The following is a 17,835-nucleotide window of genomic DNA, read 5'->3' as shown; positions in this document are numbered from 1 at the left end:
GCATTTTCTTAAATCCCTTACTTTTCCCAGACCAAAGAAAATTCCCTGAATTTTGCAATTTTTAAAAAATCTCAAAGTGTGACATTTCCCTGGCGAACAAAATTTCCTAACTTTTTTTTGTCTCTTAAAATCCCTGACATTCGGGATTTTTTTCAAATCCCTGATTTTCCATGGACCAAAGAATTTCTCTGAATTTTAAAATTTTAAAAAAGTCACTGACATTTTCCCCGTCTAACAAAATTCCCTAATTTTTCCTATTTTTTTCAAAATCCTTTAATTTTTTCTGACCAAAACCATTCCCTAATCTTCAATTTTTGTTCTCTTAAAATCACTAATTTCCCTGTTAAACAGAATTTCTTACTTTTGCCACTTTTTTTTAAATCCCTTACTTTTCCCAGACCAAACGAAATGTCCTGAATTTTGAATATTTTTGGTAAATTCTTGACTTTTCTCTGATCATCAAAATTTAAAATCCCTGACATTCGCCATTTTTTCAAATCCCGGGCTTTTCCCATTTTTTTCAAACTTCCTGATTTTTCCTGAATAAAAAATGTCCTGAATTATGAATATTTTTTTTATAGATTTTTCCTGAATAAAAAATGGCTTGAATTTCGAATATTTTTTTATAATTCCCTGGCTTTCCATGAACCAAAGAAATTTTCAGAATTTTTAAATTTTTAAAAAATCACTGACATTTTCTCCGTCTAACAAAATTCCCTAATTTTTCCCATTTTTTTTCAAAATCCTTGAATTTTTCCTGACCAAATCCATTCCCCAATCTTCAATTTTTATTCTCTTAAAATCACTGATTTCCCTGTAAAACAAAATTTCTTACTTTTGCCATTTTTTTTAAATCCCTTACTTTTCCCAGACCAAACGAAATGTCCTGAATTTTGAATATTTTAGGTAAATTCTTAACTTTTCCCTGGCCATCAAAATTTAAAATCCCTGACATTCGCCATTTTTTCAAATCCCGAGCTTTTCCCATTTTTTCAAACTTCCTGATTTTTCCTGAATAAAAAATGTCCTGAATTATGAATATTTTTTTATAAATCCCTGAGTTTTCCATGACTACAAAAATTCGCTACATTTTGAAAATTTTTTCAAAATCCATCACTATTCGCTGACATTTTCAATTATTTCAAAATCTCTAACTTGTCCCTGACTTTTGTGATTTTTCAAAAAATCTGAGAATTTTTGTTGACTTAAATATTGACAGATTAAAAATTTTTTAAATCCTTGACTCTTCCTGATCAAAAGACTTCTCTGCATTTTGAATATTATTTCAAAATCTCTGACTTTTTCCTGACTTTTGGAATTTTTCCAAAAGACCTGATAAAAAATCCCTGAAATTTCCAAATTTTGCACAATCTCTAACATTTCCTTTTTTCAAAATCGCTGACTTTTTCTTGACTATCGAAATTCTCTGCATTTAAATTTTTTTCAAAATCCCTGACTTGCCATTTTTCCAAGATTTCTTACTTTTCCTTGACTACAAAAATTCGCTGTATTTAAAATTTTTTTTCAAAACCCTTGACTTTTCCTTAACTATCAAAACTCACTGCATGAAAATTTTTTTTTCAAAATCCCTGACTTTTGCCACTTTTCTGACATTTCTTACTTTTTCTTCACTAAAAAAATTCGCTGGATTTTGAAATTTTTTTTAAATCCTCGACTTTTCTCTGAGTAAAAAGTTGTCTTCATTTTTAATATTATTTTAAAATCCCTGACTTTACGCTGACTTTTGCCATTTTTTTCAAAGTCCCTGAATGTTGCAATTATGTTTAAATCTCTGACTTTTCCCTTATTTCAAAATTCATGGCTTTTCATTGAATAACAAAATTCGCTGCATTTCAAATTCTTTTTCAAAATCTCTAACTTTTGCCATTCATTTCAAAATTTCGGACTTTTCTCTAAGTACGAAAATTCGCTGTATTTTAAAACTCTTTAAAAAATCCCTGATTTTTGCCATCATTTTAAAATCCCTGATTTCTTTCAATTTTTTGTCAAAATCTCTGACTTTTCCCTTATTTCGAAATTCATGGCTTTTCATTGAATAACAAAATTCGCTGCATTTCAAATTCTTTTTCAAAATCTCTAACTTTTGCCATTCATTTCAAAATTTCTGACTTTTCTCTAAGTACGAAAATTCGCTGTATTTTAAATCTCTTTAAAAAATCCCTGATTTTTGCCATCATTTTAAAATCCCTGATTTCTTTCAATTTTTTGTCAAAATCTCTGACTCTTCCCTGACTAAAAAAAAACCCTGAAATTTCAATATATTTTATAACCCCCTGAATTTTCCCTGACCGGAAAAATCCCCTGACTATGCCATTCAAAATCCCTGACTTTTCCCTCACCGGAAAAATTCCCTGATTCTGTCATTTTCTCAAAATCCCTGCATTTTCCCTGATTTTGAGTGTTTCCCTGAGCTGCGGTCACCCTGTAAATTAAAATCAGAATATAGAGCTATTAAACCTAATTTTGTATAAACAATTTAGAATTGCGGAGAGAGTATTAGTAGTTTAAATGGAGGTATCGTGGGAGCGATTGGCTATCCGGAAATTTTGGTAACCACCTACTCGGGAAGAATTTTCGGCCTTTCGACGAAACCACCAGGTTTGTTGGAAGCAATGCAAAATGAGGGAAGCATCGCCCAATTGAAAGCGGAGATAGCACAATTGGAACAAAAACTGGCAGAGGAAAGAGATTGTCCTACTTTTCCGACAGACAATCTTGTACCTTTAATTTTGTCTGTAAATCACAGGTAAGAAATTTTTTATTAAAGAGTAGTCTCTAAATTGGAATTAGTCAAAAGTCACTGATTCGCAGTCAATTTTGACTGCTTCAAATAATGCGAAATCGACAACTGGCAAGGCAGTCAAAAGTCACTTTTCAACTCAGTCAGTTTCACTCACCGATGAAATCAGTAATTTTGAATAATTAAATCTGCATTTGTTATGGAATAAATCTGTCATTTTGACTAATATAATCAGTCAATTTCATAAACTAAGTCAATTATTTTGAATAATCTAACTAGTAATTTTGAATGATATAAACTGTACATTTCACTAATTAATTTGATCATTTTAAATTATCTCAACTGTCACTTTAACTAATTCGATCAGTCATCTTGAATGATATAAATTTATGTTTTTAACTAATTAAATCAGTCACTTTGAATTATTTAAATTGTAACTTTTAGTCATCAAATCAGTTATTTTGAATTATCTAAACTGTAACTTCAACTAATTAAATCAGTCATGTTGAATTATCTAACTAGCAGCTATCACTGACCAAATCAGTCATTTCTAATGGTCTAACTATTATATTTCACTATCTAAGTTAGTCATTTTGAATGATCTAATCTAATCTGTAACTTTTAGCGACCGAATCAGTCATTTTGAATGATCTAAACTGTTTCTTTCAGTAACCAAATTATTACTATTAAAACTGCACCTATAAATAATTAAATCGGTCATTTTGAATTATTTAAACTGCAAATTTAACTTATTAAGTCAATTATGTTGAATTATATAACTAGCAACTATCACTGATTAAATCAATCATTTCGAATGGGCTTACTAGTAACTTTCACTATCTAAATTAGTCATTTGAAGTGATCTAAAATGTAACTTTTAGTTGCCAAATTAGTCATTTTGAACAATTTTCACTAACTAAACAAGTCATTTTTAATTATGTAATCAGTAACTTCGAATAATTCCATCAGTCATATTGGTTTACCTCTATAACCTTCAGTGACTAAATTGGTCATTTTGCAGAATGTAAAGATTTTAAACTGTAACTTTAATTAATTAAGTAAGCAATTTAGAATCATTGAAACTGTTATTGCCAGTGATCGAAGCAGTCATTTGGAATTATCTAACCAGTAACTTTGACTAATTAAATCAGTGATTTTAAATGACTTAAACTATAGATTTAACTGATTAAATCAGTCAATCTGAATTATTTAAACTAAGTTAAACGAATTAAATGAGTCATTTTGAATGATCTAACAAGCAATTATCACTGAAACAATCAGTTATTTCGAATGATCTAAATAGTAACTTTCACTTTCTGAATCAATTATTTGAATTATCGAAACTGTAACTTTCAGTGAACAAATTAGTCATTTAGAATAATGTAAACATTCTAAATTGTAACTTTAATTAATTACATCAGTCATTTAGAATAATTTAAATGGTCACTTTTACTAGTAAAATCAGTCATTTTGAATGACCTAGCTGTAACGTTCAATATTTAATTTAATCATTTTAAATTATCTAGCCAGTAATTTTCACTGATCGAATCAGTCAGTTTGAATGATCGAAACTGTAACTTAAAGTGCCCAAATTAGTAATTGTAAATAATGTATATATTATAAACTGTAAATTTAACTAATTGAATCAGTCATTTAGAATAATTTAAACTGAAATTTTTCACTAATTAGACCAGTCATTTCTAATGATATAACCAGTAACTTTTACTGACCCAATCTGTCATTTTGAATTATCTAAACTGTAACTTTAACTAATTGAACCAGTCGTTTAAAATAATTTATACTGTAACTTTCACTAATTAAATCAGGAATTTTAAATAATCTAAATTGTAACTTTATCTAATTAAATAAGTCATTTTGAATTATTTAACCAGGAACTTTCACTAACCGAATCAGTCATTTTGAATGATTTAATCAGTAATTTTTAGTAACCGAATTAGTCATTTTGAATAATCTTTTAAAAACAACTTAAAATCTTTTAAATCTTTTAAAATTTGTGTATTTTTTTCATATCTCTGGAAATAGTTGAAATACGTATAAATCTTCAAAAATAAAATTTAACTTTTTCTCTGAAAATCCCTATAAATTAGTTTAAATACCTTAAAATATTTCTAATCCCTACAAATATTTTGAAATTTAATTCTCTAGAATTTAGTTAATTAGAAGTCCCTTAAAATCTCCCGAATTCTTAAAAAATCGTTTAAAATTTCTTAAAGTTATCTAGAAATCCTTTAAATCATGTGAAATCCCATAAAATCTTTGGAAATCGTACAGCATTCTTTGAAATCACTTGAAATCTTTGTAAATCGTAAAAATTTATTAAATTAAACAGAAATCATTTGAAATCTCTTGGATATATAAATAAAATAAAATTTATTTATTCAAGATATCAATTTTGCTTAAATATTCGCAATCCTTAAAAATTTTCTTAAATTACTTTAAATCTTCGAAAAATTCCTTGACATACCTTAAAATCCCTATAATTCTAAAAATTTTATTTTCATATATTTATTTCTCTTGAAATCCGTAAAAATCCCTTAAAATCTAATTTATTCCATACAGTTCTCTAGAAATTTTTGCTAAAATTCCTTAAATTTAAGTTAAATTATTCGTAATAATTAATGTTCTCTTAAAGATAAAAAAACCATTAAAATCCCTAAAAATGTTCGAAATCCATTGAAGTCCTTGGAGATTTAATAAAATCCTTTAATTCCTAGAAATTCCTTGAAATTCCTTAAGATCTGTTGGAATATTTAGGAATTTTCAGGCATCCCTTAAAATCACTTTAAATTTCATTCTCTAGAAATTCCTTAAAATCTTTGGAAATCCTACCTTAGGTCCTTAGGAATACCTTAAAATTTTTTAAATCATTTTAGATTTTTTGGAATTCTTCACAAAATTTTGAAATCATAGAAAATTCTTGGGGATTCAATTACTTCTATTAAATTTGGTAGAATTTCTTGAAATACTTTTAAATCCCTTAAAATGTTTCGAAATCCTATAAAATTCTTTGGAATTTATTTTTATTAATTGTTTGATATCATTTGGAATCTCTCAAAATCTTTTGCAATCATTGGGAATTCTTCGAGATTCAATTATTTTTTTAATTTCTCTAAATACCTTAAAATCACTTGAAATCCTTTGAAATAGTAAAATTACATTTAAAAAAGCAGAAATAAATTAAAAACACTTGAATTTGTACTAAATTTAATGTCTTTATAGACGTTCTAAAAAAACATTAAAATCCATAAACATTTTTTTAGTCTTTGGAGATTCAATAAAATACATTCAATTTTTTTAAATATGTTAAAATACCATAAAATTGTTTGAATTTGTTTTTTTTTTTTTGAGATCCTAAACATTCATTAAAATAATTAGAAATTATTTCAAATCTCTTGAATCTAAATAAAATTAAATGAATTCATGGCAATTCGCTAAAGAAACATTAAAAACCCTATACAATTTTGAAATCCCTAGAAATCCTTGAAGATTGAAAAAATACTTTGAATTTTTTCAAAATTTCCTGAAATACTTTAAAATCTCTTGGTATGGCTGTAATCGTTATCCCTTCAAATAACTTAAAATTTCACTCTCTAAAATTTATTTATCTGTAAATTCCTTCAGATCTTTGGAAATCCTAAAAAAATTCTTTGAAATCCCTTGAAATTGTTGCTATTTTTTGAAATCCTTTAAATTCCTCACAATCTTTTGAATTCATTTGGAATACTTGAAGATTCAATAAAATCTTTTAAATTTGGTAAAATTGCTTGAAATACCTTAAAATCCCTTGAAATCTTTGGAAATCCTGAAAAATTCCTAGGAATTCTTAAACTTTTTTAAATCGTTTAAAATCCTTTGGAATCCTTTGGAATCACTAAGATCTTTTGAAATCATAAAAAATAATTGAAAATTCAATCCAAATTTTTTTTGTTGATTTTCTTAAAATACCTTCAAATCCTTTAACATCCCTTTAAATTTTCGGAAATACTTGCAGATTCAATAAAATTAAAAAACCTTAATTTCTTCAAAAACCTTAAAATCACTTGAAATCTTTAGAAATTCCACAAAATTCTTTGGAATCCATTAAAATTTTTATCAATTGTTTGAAATCCTTTAGAAACCCACAAAAAAGTTTGAAACCATTGTTAATACTTTATGAAGATATTCAAAATTTTGTGAAATCTGATAAAATAATTTAAAATGTTAAATTTTTTGTAAGACAAAGTTAATTAAAACAAAATTTAAATTTATTTCTTACAGTTAGAAATCTCTTAAAATATTTGGAAATTTTGAAAATTTTTGAAATGTTTAAAATCCATTGATTTATTCGAAATTTTTTAAGACCTTAAAAGAATTTAAAATCCTTTGTTAAAGAAATAAACAATTAATTTATTAACTTGTTAAGAATAAATAATTATTGCTCATGACTGTATACTTAACTGATGAAATAATTAATTTTTATTGGTCTAATGAGTAACAGGCGACTGTTTTGTCAGTAGAAATAACTGATTTATCAGTCAAATGTTGACTGATTTAAATTTAGAGTGTACCTTCTTCAAAGTTTTATTATTTATAATAATTTTAACATCGTATTTGCTTTTAGAATGGTTTTAAATCAAGAGGATGCTACTTATTCGTTATCAGTGGAACTTGATACCCCAATTGATAATATTTTAATTCAATCTGATACTCCTATCGAACTTTTGGATGTTGAAAGCAATAGTGCACTCGCAAGTTTTTCGACTTGCGACCCTAAGGACGGAAATTTTGTTTTAGCAACTTATCGATGCCAAGTTAGTCCATCTTCAATCATAACAATTTATAATTAAATTAATTAAATTTACATTTAATAAAAAATAATATTAATTTTTGCATAAATTTAAATTTAATAAATTAATATTATTTTTTGATTAAATTGGAGTTTAATAAATTAATATTAATTTTGAATACATTTATTCAATTGATTAATACTAACACAGAGTGAAGGTTGTTAGAAAAGAAGTCCTTGCCATTTACCGATTTTTTCCGTCTTTGTTATTGCCATTGAAATTAAAAAATGCAAACTTGAAACCAAAAATTTCCTTCCTTCTAACTCAATAAAAAAATGTTTCTCTTTCAATTCGGAAAAAATTAAAATCATAATTGCTTTCTTTCAATTCGAAAAACCTTTTTTAAAATTTTTTTTGTGATTTTGAAATTGGATTTGAAATTGAAAAAGGGACATTTTTAATATCCTCTTCCAATTCAGAAAAAAAATAAATAAAATATTCTTCCTCGAAACTGAATAAAAATGATTTTAAAAAAAGTAGTATCTTTCAACTCAGAAAAAATTGACAACAAAAATTTTGTTCCTACCAACTTAATAAAAATCTTCAAACCCTTTTTTAAAAAAACTTGACAACCAAAATTTTCTCCCTTCTAACTAGATAAAAAAATGGCCCTCTTCCAATTCAGGACAAAATCAAAGATTTAAAGTTTTCTCCCATCCAGGTAAATCGAACAGAAACAAAAATTCCGTCTTCCAATTCAGAAAAAAATTCTTCACTTAAACTCAATAAAAATCCCAAAAAGGAAAAACTTCCTCTTCCAATTCGGATTAACCAAATTTTTGTTCATTCCAACTCTATGAAAATAAAAAAAATTCCCTCTTCCAATATAGAAAAAATTGAAAATAAAAAATTGTTTCCTGAAACTCAATAAATATGATAAAAAAGGGCCCCTTTTTCAATTCATACAAAAATTAAAAACCAAAATGTTCTCTCTCCCAGCTCAATCAAAATGATAAAAAAAATATCCTTCTTCCAATTCAGAAAAAATTTAAGTCTTCCCTAAAACTTCATAAAAATAAAAAAGGCCTTTTTCAATCCAGAAAAAATTGAAAACCAACATTTCCTTCCTTCCAACTAAACCAAGATGATAAATATAAAAAAATAATCTCTTCCGATTCAGAAAAAAAATATCTGTAATAAAAATGTCCCCTCTTCCAACTCAATAAAAATGTTGAAAATAAAAAGCATCTTTTTTCAAATTCATAAAACACTGAAAGCCAAGATTCCCTTCCTTCCAGCTAAATCAAAATGATAAGCTAAATAAAATGATAAACTACAAAAAAATATTGAAAATAAAAAATTATCCTTCAAAATAAATAAATATTGAAAACCAAAATTTCCTCCTTTTCGACTCAATAGAAAAGTTCAAAATGTTTAGAAAAACTTGAAAACCAAATTTCCTCCCTTCCATCTCGACAAAATTTTTTAAAAAATAACTCTCTTCCCAATCAGAAAAAAATTAAAAATAAAAAGATTCTTCCCTGAGACTCCATAAAAATTATAAACCAAAAAAGGCCTTTATAAATTCAGAGAAAAATTAAAAACCAAAATTTCCTCCCTTCCAGCTCATTCAGAATAATAATGATAAAACATTACCCTATTCTAATAAAAATCAAAAATCTTCCAAATAAAACTTTTCACCTTCAACTCTATAATTTATTTATTTAATTAATTAATTTATTATTTAATTATTTATTTTTTAATACAATTAAAAAGTTCCATCTTTAATTAAAAAATTTTTAAATAACAAATTTTACCCTGAAACTCGCATGAGAATTAAAAAAAGGAAAAAGGCCTTTTTCAATTCAGAAAAAATTAAAAACCAAAATTTCCTCCCTTCGTTTTCAGCTCAATCGAAATGATGAACAAAAATTAGCCTTTTCCAATTCCGGTAAAGGATGCATAAACTTTTCAAAACTTTAAAAAAACTTCTCACCTTCAATTCAATAAGAATACCGGAAAAATAAAAAAAATCCTTATTCCGATTTAGAAAAAAAAATTGTCTCCTGAAACTCAATAAAAATTATGAAAATAAAAATGGCCCTCTTTCATTTCATGAGAAAATGAAACCCAAAATTTCCTCCCTTCCAACCCAATAAAAACGCCCAAAATAAAAAATTAGCCGTTTCCAATTCCGAAAAAACTCAATAAAAATTTAAAATAAATGCCTCTTCCAATTCAGATTTCAGATTTACAATTGAACTTCACATTTACCAAAAAAAGTTGAAATCGAACTTATTTTAAATTAAATCATATCTGATAATATGAAATTTTTGACATTTCAAGTGTTATGAAAATTTATCTTTAAAAAGTTGGTAAAATTTCCGGTAAAAAAAAATTCATTGTAATTTCCCAAATTCTTCTGGTTTCCAAAAATTCTCCCAGTCCAGAGGCCACTCTCTTAAGTATTAGTTAAATTAATTAAAGTAAATTAAAAAACCTGATATTCGTTAAAATTATAATTAAATTATAATAATGAACAAGAACTTTATGAGTAATTTGATAAAATAAAAATTAATCGAATATAGGAAATCTATATTATCATCGGGATGGTAAATGACCGATCAGATGAGATACTTATCACACTACGTGAAAATAGGTATCATTCTAAGATAACCCTCAAATTCAGAAGTTAAAGTTTTTATAAAATTTTTAAATTAAATTTTATCTGTGAAAAAATTCCTCCCCTTCACTTCGCTTCGCTGGAAATCGAACTCAAGTCTTTCGATCTTACGATCTCTCCAGTAGCTTAGTGGGTAGAGCACCCGACCGGTAATCGGAAGACCTGGGTTCGATTCCCAACGGAGCGAAGGGGATATCACAGATAAAACTTAATTTTTAAAAAGACAACAAATTCTGAATTTAAGGGGTATCTTTAGTTCGATAGTGTAGATATCATTTTTCACGTATTATATCTATGACTCTTTATAGAAAACCTTGCCATATGGCATGTTTGTGAAATAAGATTCTTTTTGTAATCTCTCCAGCAGTAGATTAGTGGATAGAGCACACCCGACCGGTAATCGGTAGATCGGGGTTCGATTCCCAGCGGAGCGAAGGGGAGGGATCTTTTTTCAAAGATAAAATTTAATTTTTAAATTTTTAAATAAAAAAAAAATGAATTTGAGGGGTATGTGAGATCGATAGTTTAGATATCTATTTAAAAAAATATTTTCTTTCGATGTCTCTAGTAGCTTAGTGGGTTGAGCACCCGACGGGTAATCGGAAGTCCTTGGCTCGATTCCCAGCGGAGCAATCTTTTATCAAATATAAAATTTAATTAATGGACTATTTTAGGCAAATACAAAAATGCTAGAAATGAGACTGAGAACAATAGAAGGGCAATCTGGAAATCTGCAAGTTTATGTAACATCGCAAGTAAGTTTGCAAGAATTTAAAATTATTAATTTTTCACCATTATTTTAAATATTTTTGTTAATTCAGAATTTTTTCAGATACAGCCAAAGTGTTGTCGCAGAATACAAATTCCGATTTCTGCTCTTTCCCTTCACACGAGAATACACGAAGAGGAAACAATCGGGGGACCATTTAACGAATTAAAATTGAACGGGAAGTTTTCTGTTGCCGAGGTATTTAAAAAAAAATGTTTTCAAGTAATAAAAAATATTTTTTAGAGAAAATTAGAATTCAAATAATAGGAGAACTTCATTACCGACTTTTTATTAACTTATAAAACAATTTTTTTAGAAGACATTTGATTCTCAAAAAAAAGTATTTCTACAAAAAAAAATGTTTTAATTTTGAATAAGAAAGTTTAATTCAAACAAAAATTAAGCAACTTTTAAATAATCTAAACAATTAATTTTTTAGTTATAAAAACGAATTTTAAGAAACAGACAAAATTTTAACTAGAGATTTTTCTGCTAAAACAGATGAATTTTTATCTAAATTAAAATTTTTAACCAAAAAACTAAATATTTAATAGTAGTTACTAAAATGATGAAAATTTGACTGGAATACTTTAATTTTCAACCAGAAAGATAAATTTTTCAACAATAAAATTAATTTTCAAGCAAAAAGCTTAATTTATAAAAAAAACAGTACAATTTTCAACAAAATATCTGAATGTTTAACGAAATAATTGGATTTTTAATTAAAGAAGACAATGTTTAAACAAAAATTGTAATTTCGAACTACGAAAAAAGAATTTTTAAGATAAAATGTAAAAAGTTACATTTTTAGTTAAAAAGATTCATTTTTAACCTAACGGGTACATCTTTAACTACAATGATGAATCTTCAACTGGAACAGTTGAATTTTCAAAAAAAAAAATTTTTTTTACTAAAAGAGATACATTTTTAACTAAAACTGAAAAAATTCAGTTTTAACTTTAAAAATCAATATTCACACAAAAAAGACCAATTTCTAACTAAAAAAGGATATTTTTTCAACCAAAAATTGAATAAATAAATTTTTAGACAAAAAATAAATGTTCAACCGAAGGAATACATTTTTAATGAAAATGATGAAACTTCAAACTGAAAATAATTTATCACAAAAGAATTTAATTTAAAAAAATTAATTTTATTTTTAAGCTTAAGGATGCATTTTCAACTAAAATGATGAATGTTCACAAATAAAAATTAATTTTATACAAAAAATACGAATTTATTCAAGAAAGTCCGTACATTTTTAATCAAATAGTTTAATTTTTAAATAAAAAATATCAATTTTCAACCAAATAGTTGAATTTTACCTAAAAAATATATGTTTAATAAGAAAAAAAAATTTCCTGAAAATATTTCAATTTTTATCTGGAATAGTTAAATTTTTAGTTAAAAAAATGATTTGCAACAAAGTAGTAACATCTTTAACCAGAGACGAATTTTCAATTAAAATGATGAATCTTCAAACAGACAAAATCAATTTTTAACAAAAGTTTGAGCTTTTAACCAACTATAGTTGAATTTTTAACTAAAAGAAAGTGAATTTGTAACGAACAATATAACAAAATTTTCAATTAAAATTCCGGAATATTTCTTCCTTGAAATACTATTTCTACTCTATAAACTACTTGAAGTGATTTATTTTTCTAAAATTTGGAAGAGGGATCTTTTAAATTATGAAAAATTCTGACTTGGATCAGGTATTTTTTTAACTCTTTTCTTCTAAATTCGAATGATAGTCCTTTTAAAAAAATCCCGTTCCGTGTCAAAAATTCCCTGTTTTAAATGAAATTATATTTCTTTACCGAAACTTCATGTCTTAAAATAAAAACGATAACTATTTTCTACAATTCCTTGCTCAAGTCAGGGTAAATGGGGATTAAATAAATAAAAAGTGATAAATCCATTTGTTAAAAAAATTTAGAAAATGTTTGTTTCTGTACAATTTATAATTTTACAAAAATTATTAAAATAATGAAAATTTGAATTTTACTGCGATCAAAAGTAAATTCCCGGTTTTTCAAATTAAATTCCCGGTCATTTTCCAGTTTCACGGTGAAGTTGCCACATTACTAAATTAAAATTTTCAACTAAATAGATCAATTTTCAACCAGGAAGATTAATTTTCTACCAAAACACATGAATCTCCAACAAAGTAGTGAAATCCTCAAATAAAAAATATTAATTTGTAACCAAGCCGTTGCATTTTTTAACAAAAAAAGATTAAACTTCTACTGAAATTTAAGCAAAAAAGGGCAAAAAAGGAAAAGGGGAAGTTTTTTAAAATGGGAAAAAAAGAGGAATTCTTTTAAAAAGGGAAAAATAGGGAAATAGCTTTGTGAGTTAAAAAAAAATCGCTGATATGAATGTATGTCTTTTGTGAATTCGGTCTAGAGTTTCCCAAAAATAAGGTATGATTAATTTAGATGCACGCCTGGCTTTCTCTGGCACTGCCGGATGCACCGGAAAGGCCTTTTTTGCAAGAAGGAGAAGCAACTTTAACTTACAAGTCTTGCTTAGTTGGAACGAATCTCAAATGCAAGTATAAGTAAGTTTTTGACATATTCCTCAATTTTCCCAGAAAATTACCATTTCCCTTTTTCAGAAAAGAAAACGCAAGTTTTCTCAGTGAAAATATCTCCACGATTATTGTTCTCCGAGATGTGCTGACTAAGGAGGCAACCAAGAGGAAAACGAAGCTTGATGTCTTTTGTGGTAATTATTTCAATATCTGAAACAAAATTATAAATTCTCTCCTTTCTTTCCCCTACTTTTCCTTACTCCCCCCTTACGTAATAATTTCCCCTCACTTCCTATATTTTCCTTTCCCTACTCCCCACCCCTTCATTTCCCATACTCATACCCTTTCCTTCACTTTTCCTCTCCCTTTGCCATTTCTAAAATTTCCCATCCTGATTTACCTCGCACTTCCCTTAATAAGCCCCCAATTTCCCCTCAATTCCTCTACTTCCCTATCTATAATTTCCCCTCACTTTCTCTACTTCTCCAACCCTTATTTCCATCTCTCCTGCTTCTTATTCAATCAATTTCCCACCACTGCCCCCAATTCTCCTTCCCTCACTTTCCTCAATAATCCCATTTCCCCTCATCTCCTCTACTTACCCTTCTATATTTTCGCCTCACTTTCCTATCCCTTATTTCTATTTACCCTAATTTCCCCCTCATTTCCCATACGCACTCATGTTGCCACTAATTTCCCGTATTCATTGCTATTTCTCTATCTTCCCACCCTAATTTCGCTCTTACTTCGGTCAATACCTCATACCCATTTCCCATTACTTTCTTTACTTCCCTTCCTATAAATTCCCCTCACTTGTCCTACTTTCACACCCCTTATTTCCATTTACGCTACTTCTCATTCCCTAATTTCTCCTCACTTCCCCTATTTCCCTTTTCTTCCCCTATTTCACTTGTATACCCTCATTTACCATACTTTACCTTCCCTCACTTCCCCTACTTTCCCTCCACTCATTTACTCTACTACCCCTTCCTTAAATCCCCCTCTCCTGATTTCCCATACTCAATCCCACTTTCCCTAAATCCACTCCCCCAATGCCATTTCCCTACTTTCGCATCCTAATTTTCTTCTCACTTCCGTTGATACCCCCCATTTCCTCTAAGTTCCGCTACTTCCGCTCATATAATTTCTCCTTCTTATTTTCCTCTTCCTCATCCCCTAATTTCCCCTCACTTTCTCTATTTCCCTTCACTTCCCCTCATTTTCCGTACTTCACCTATTTCACTTCCTCTACTTTCACTCCACTTATTTACTTTACTAACCATTCCCTAACATCTCCTCCCCTTATTTCACAAACTCACTCCCATTTTCCTAGCTTCCCCGCCCTTCATTGTCATTTCCCTACTTTCTGACCCTTATTTCCCTCTGGCTTTCCCTGATACAACTTTTCCGCTGCTTCCCCTCTTATAATTTTCCCTCACTTCCCATACATTCCTACCCCTTACTTCCATTTTCTCTGCTTCTCACCCCCTAATTTCCCCTCCGTTCTCATATTTTTCTTTACCTCTCCTCATTTCCCTTAATTCAGCTTCCGTCACTTCCCGTACTTTCCGTCCATTCATTTAATCTGATATTCCTTTCCTTACTTCCCCATTCCTCATTTACTATACATACCCATTTCCCCTAATTTCTCTCCCCCATTGCCATTTACCCACTTTCCCACCATAATTCCGCTCTCACTTCCCTTAATACCCCCAACTATTTCCCCTTACTTCCTTTACTTCTCCTCGTATAATTTCTCCTCACTTCCCCTACTTTTCCACTATTGATTCACATTTTCCCTACCTCTCATCCCCTTATTTCCCCTCGCTTCCCCTATTTCTCCGAAACTTCTCCTCATTTCCTCTACTTCAGCTCCCCTCACTTTCCCTCCACCCATTTATTCTACTACCCCTTCCCTTACTTCCCCTCCCCTAATTTTCCATAATTAATTCCATTTTCCCTAATATCCGTCCCAATGACCACCTCCCTACTTTCCCGTCCTAATTTCGCTCTTTACTTCCTTTAATATCCCACAATCATTTCTCCTCCCTTCTTCTACTGCCCCTCCCATAATTTATTCTGATTTCCCCTACTTTTCAATCCCTTATTTCCATTTCCCCGGCTTATAATCCACTAATTTCTACTCAGTTACTCTACTACCCATTCCTTTACATCCACACCCCTTATTTCCCGTACACAATACCATTTTCCCTACTTTATCTCGCACTTTGCCATTTTTCTACTTTCTAACTCTAATTTCCTTCTCAATCCCTTCTATAACCACCATCCATTTTCCCTCATTTTCTCTACTTCTCATATAATTTTCCCTCACTTCCCGATTCCTTATTTCTATTTCAACTACTTCTCATCCCCTAATTTCACCATCACTTTCCCTCGTTTCTCCTACTTGACCTCATTGCCATTTCCCTACTTTCCCACCCTTATTTCCCTCTCACTTACCCTAATAACCTCCCCCCTTTCCTCTGTATCCATACTTCCCCCATTTACCATACCGTTCCTCCCATCATTTCCCTTCACTCCCCCCCCCCCCTAATTTTGATCAAAAATGCAATGTTTTTTTTGGGTTCAAATTGTTTCTTTTTTGTTCAAAATTCAACCTATTTGGATTATAAATGATCTGTTTTGATTAAGGAATACATCTCGGAATCAACTATTTTGATGAACATTCATTTTTTTTGTTGTTGAAATGTCAACTATTACATTTGTCGTAAAGAATTAATCTTTTTTTGCTTGAAAATTGAACTGATTGGTAGAAAGTAGAACTACTTTGTTAAAACTTATATTTTTCGTTTGTATAAGATTTCCCTCTTTGTTGGAAAATTTAACTATTTAGTTGAATATTCGTCTATTTTGGCTGAATTCAGCAGTACTTTATTCAATTATTTTCTTTAATTCAAATATCAACTATTAATTTTTTTAATTCAGAATTTATATTTTTTGGTTGAAATCTACTTTATTTCAACAATAATTTACCTACTTTTTATTTTTTTATTATTTAAAACTAATCTATGTTGGTTGATGATTCAATCTTTTTTTTTTTTGAAATTCGACCTTTTTGGTTTAATTAAACTGTTTTTAATTGAAATATCAACTATTACATTGCTTTTTGTTCATCCATTTTTTTATGAAGATTCATTATTTCAGTTTCAAATTTATTTATTTTGTTGATAATTCATTTTTACAAACTCAGAATTCAAGCATCCCATTTTTGATTGAAAAATAATTTTTTTAGTGGAAAATTCGTCCTTTTCAAGAAAATTTATCTTCTTGGTTAAAAATTTTTTTTTTAGTTAAAAACAACTACTTGGGTGTAAAATAATTGCTTTTGTTGAATATTTATCCTTTTTAGTTAAAAAACTCACATACTTTGTTGAAAAATAGTCTTGATTATTATAATTGTCATCTTTTTGGTTGTAAATTCATTTCTTTGGTAGAAAATTAAATTTTTTTGGTTACTTCGACTTTTTTGATTCAAAATGTAACATTTCTGTTTTGAGCTAAAAACGTATCTTCTTCAGTTGAAAATTAAACTGTTTGGTTGAACTTTTACCCACCTTATTAAAATTTATTTTTTAATTTTTTTAAATTTCATTATTATAGTTCAAATTCATTTCTTTGGTTGAATATTTAACTTTTCCAATTGAAAATTCATGTTTATTGTTGATAATTCGTCTTTTTGGTAGAAATGTCATCTTTTTGGTTGTAAATTCAACTCTGGTTAAAAAATTTAACTATTGAATTGAAAAATAGTTTGTTTTTTTGCTGTTAAAATTTTTTTTTAGCCAAAGTTTAACTATTTTATTTAAAATTGAAAATTTAACTACTTGGTTGAAAGCTGAATTGTTTTCTTTATAATTTGTCGTTTTTGGATGAATTCAACTGTTTTTGATTTAAAATATAAATATTTTTTGATTGAAATACTAACTATAACGTTTTTCATTGAGACTTGATTTTTATTAGTTGAAAATTCAAGTACTGTTTGACAGTTGAACTACTTACTTAAAAATTAATTATTTTGGTGGAAAATTCACTTCTTTGTTTTAAAATTTACCTATTTTATCGAAAATTTATTTATTTTTTAAATAAAATTAATCTGCTTTTGTTTAAAAATAAATTATTTTGTTGTAAATTAGCCTGCTTTGATTGAATTCAACTGTTTTTTGTATTTAAAGGGGAAGGGTCGGTAAGGCCGGTTGTTGGCCTAATTTATTTTTGGACCAAAAAATCTGAAAAAATCATGGTAGTATCTTATAAGTATCCCGAGTCGATTGCACGCTA

General features: G+C 28.2%; 1 protein-coding gene across 1 annotated transcript in view; it reads left to right on the top strand.

Moving 5' to 3' along the window:
• LOC117172937 (Bardet-Biedl syndrome 7 protein homolog) overlaps positions 1–17,835 on the top strand; it is a 46,364-nt gene that overhangs the window by 21,857 nt on the left and 6,672 nt on the right. The window contains exons 6-11 of the mRNA XM_033361241.1: positions 2,502–2,767; positions 7,383–7,572; positions 10,906–10,986; positions 11,064–11,198; positions 13,442–13,563; positions 13,621–13,730. Of these exons, the coding sequence (XP_033217132.1) occupies positions 2,502–2,767; positions 7,383–7,572; positions 10,906–10,986; positions 11,064–11,198; positions 13,442–13,563; positions 13,621–13,730 (904 nt within the window). The remainder of the gene's footprint in view (positions 1–2,501; positions 2,768–7,382; positions 7,573–10,905; positions 10,987–11,063; positions 11,199–13,441; positions 13,564–13,620; positions 13,731–17,835) is intronic.

This window comes from Belonocnema kinseyi, chromosome 5, assembly GCF_010883055.1.
Source record: "Belonocnema kinseyi isolate 2016_QV_RU_SX_M_011 chromosome 5, B_treatae_v1, whole genome shotgun sequence".
Taxonomy (NCBI): Eukaryota; Metazoa; Arthropoda; class Insecta; order Hymenoptera; family Cynipidae; genus Belonocnema; species Belonocnema kinseyi.
This window is presented reverse-complemented; position numbering and strand designations above follow the sequence as displayed.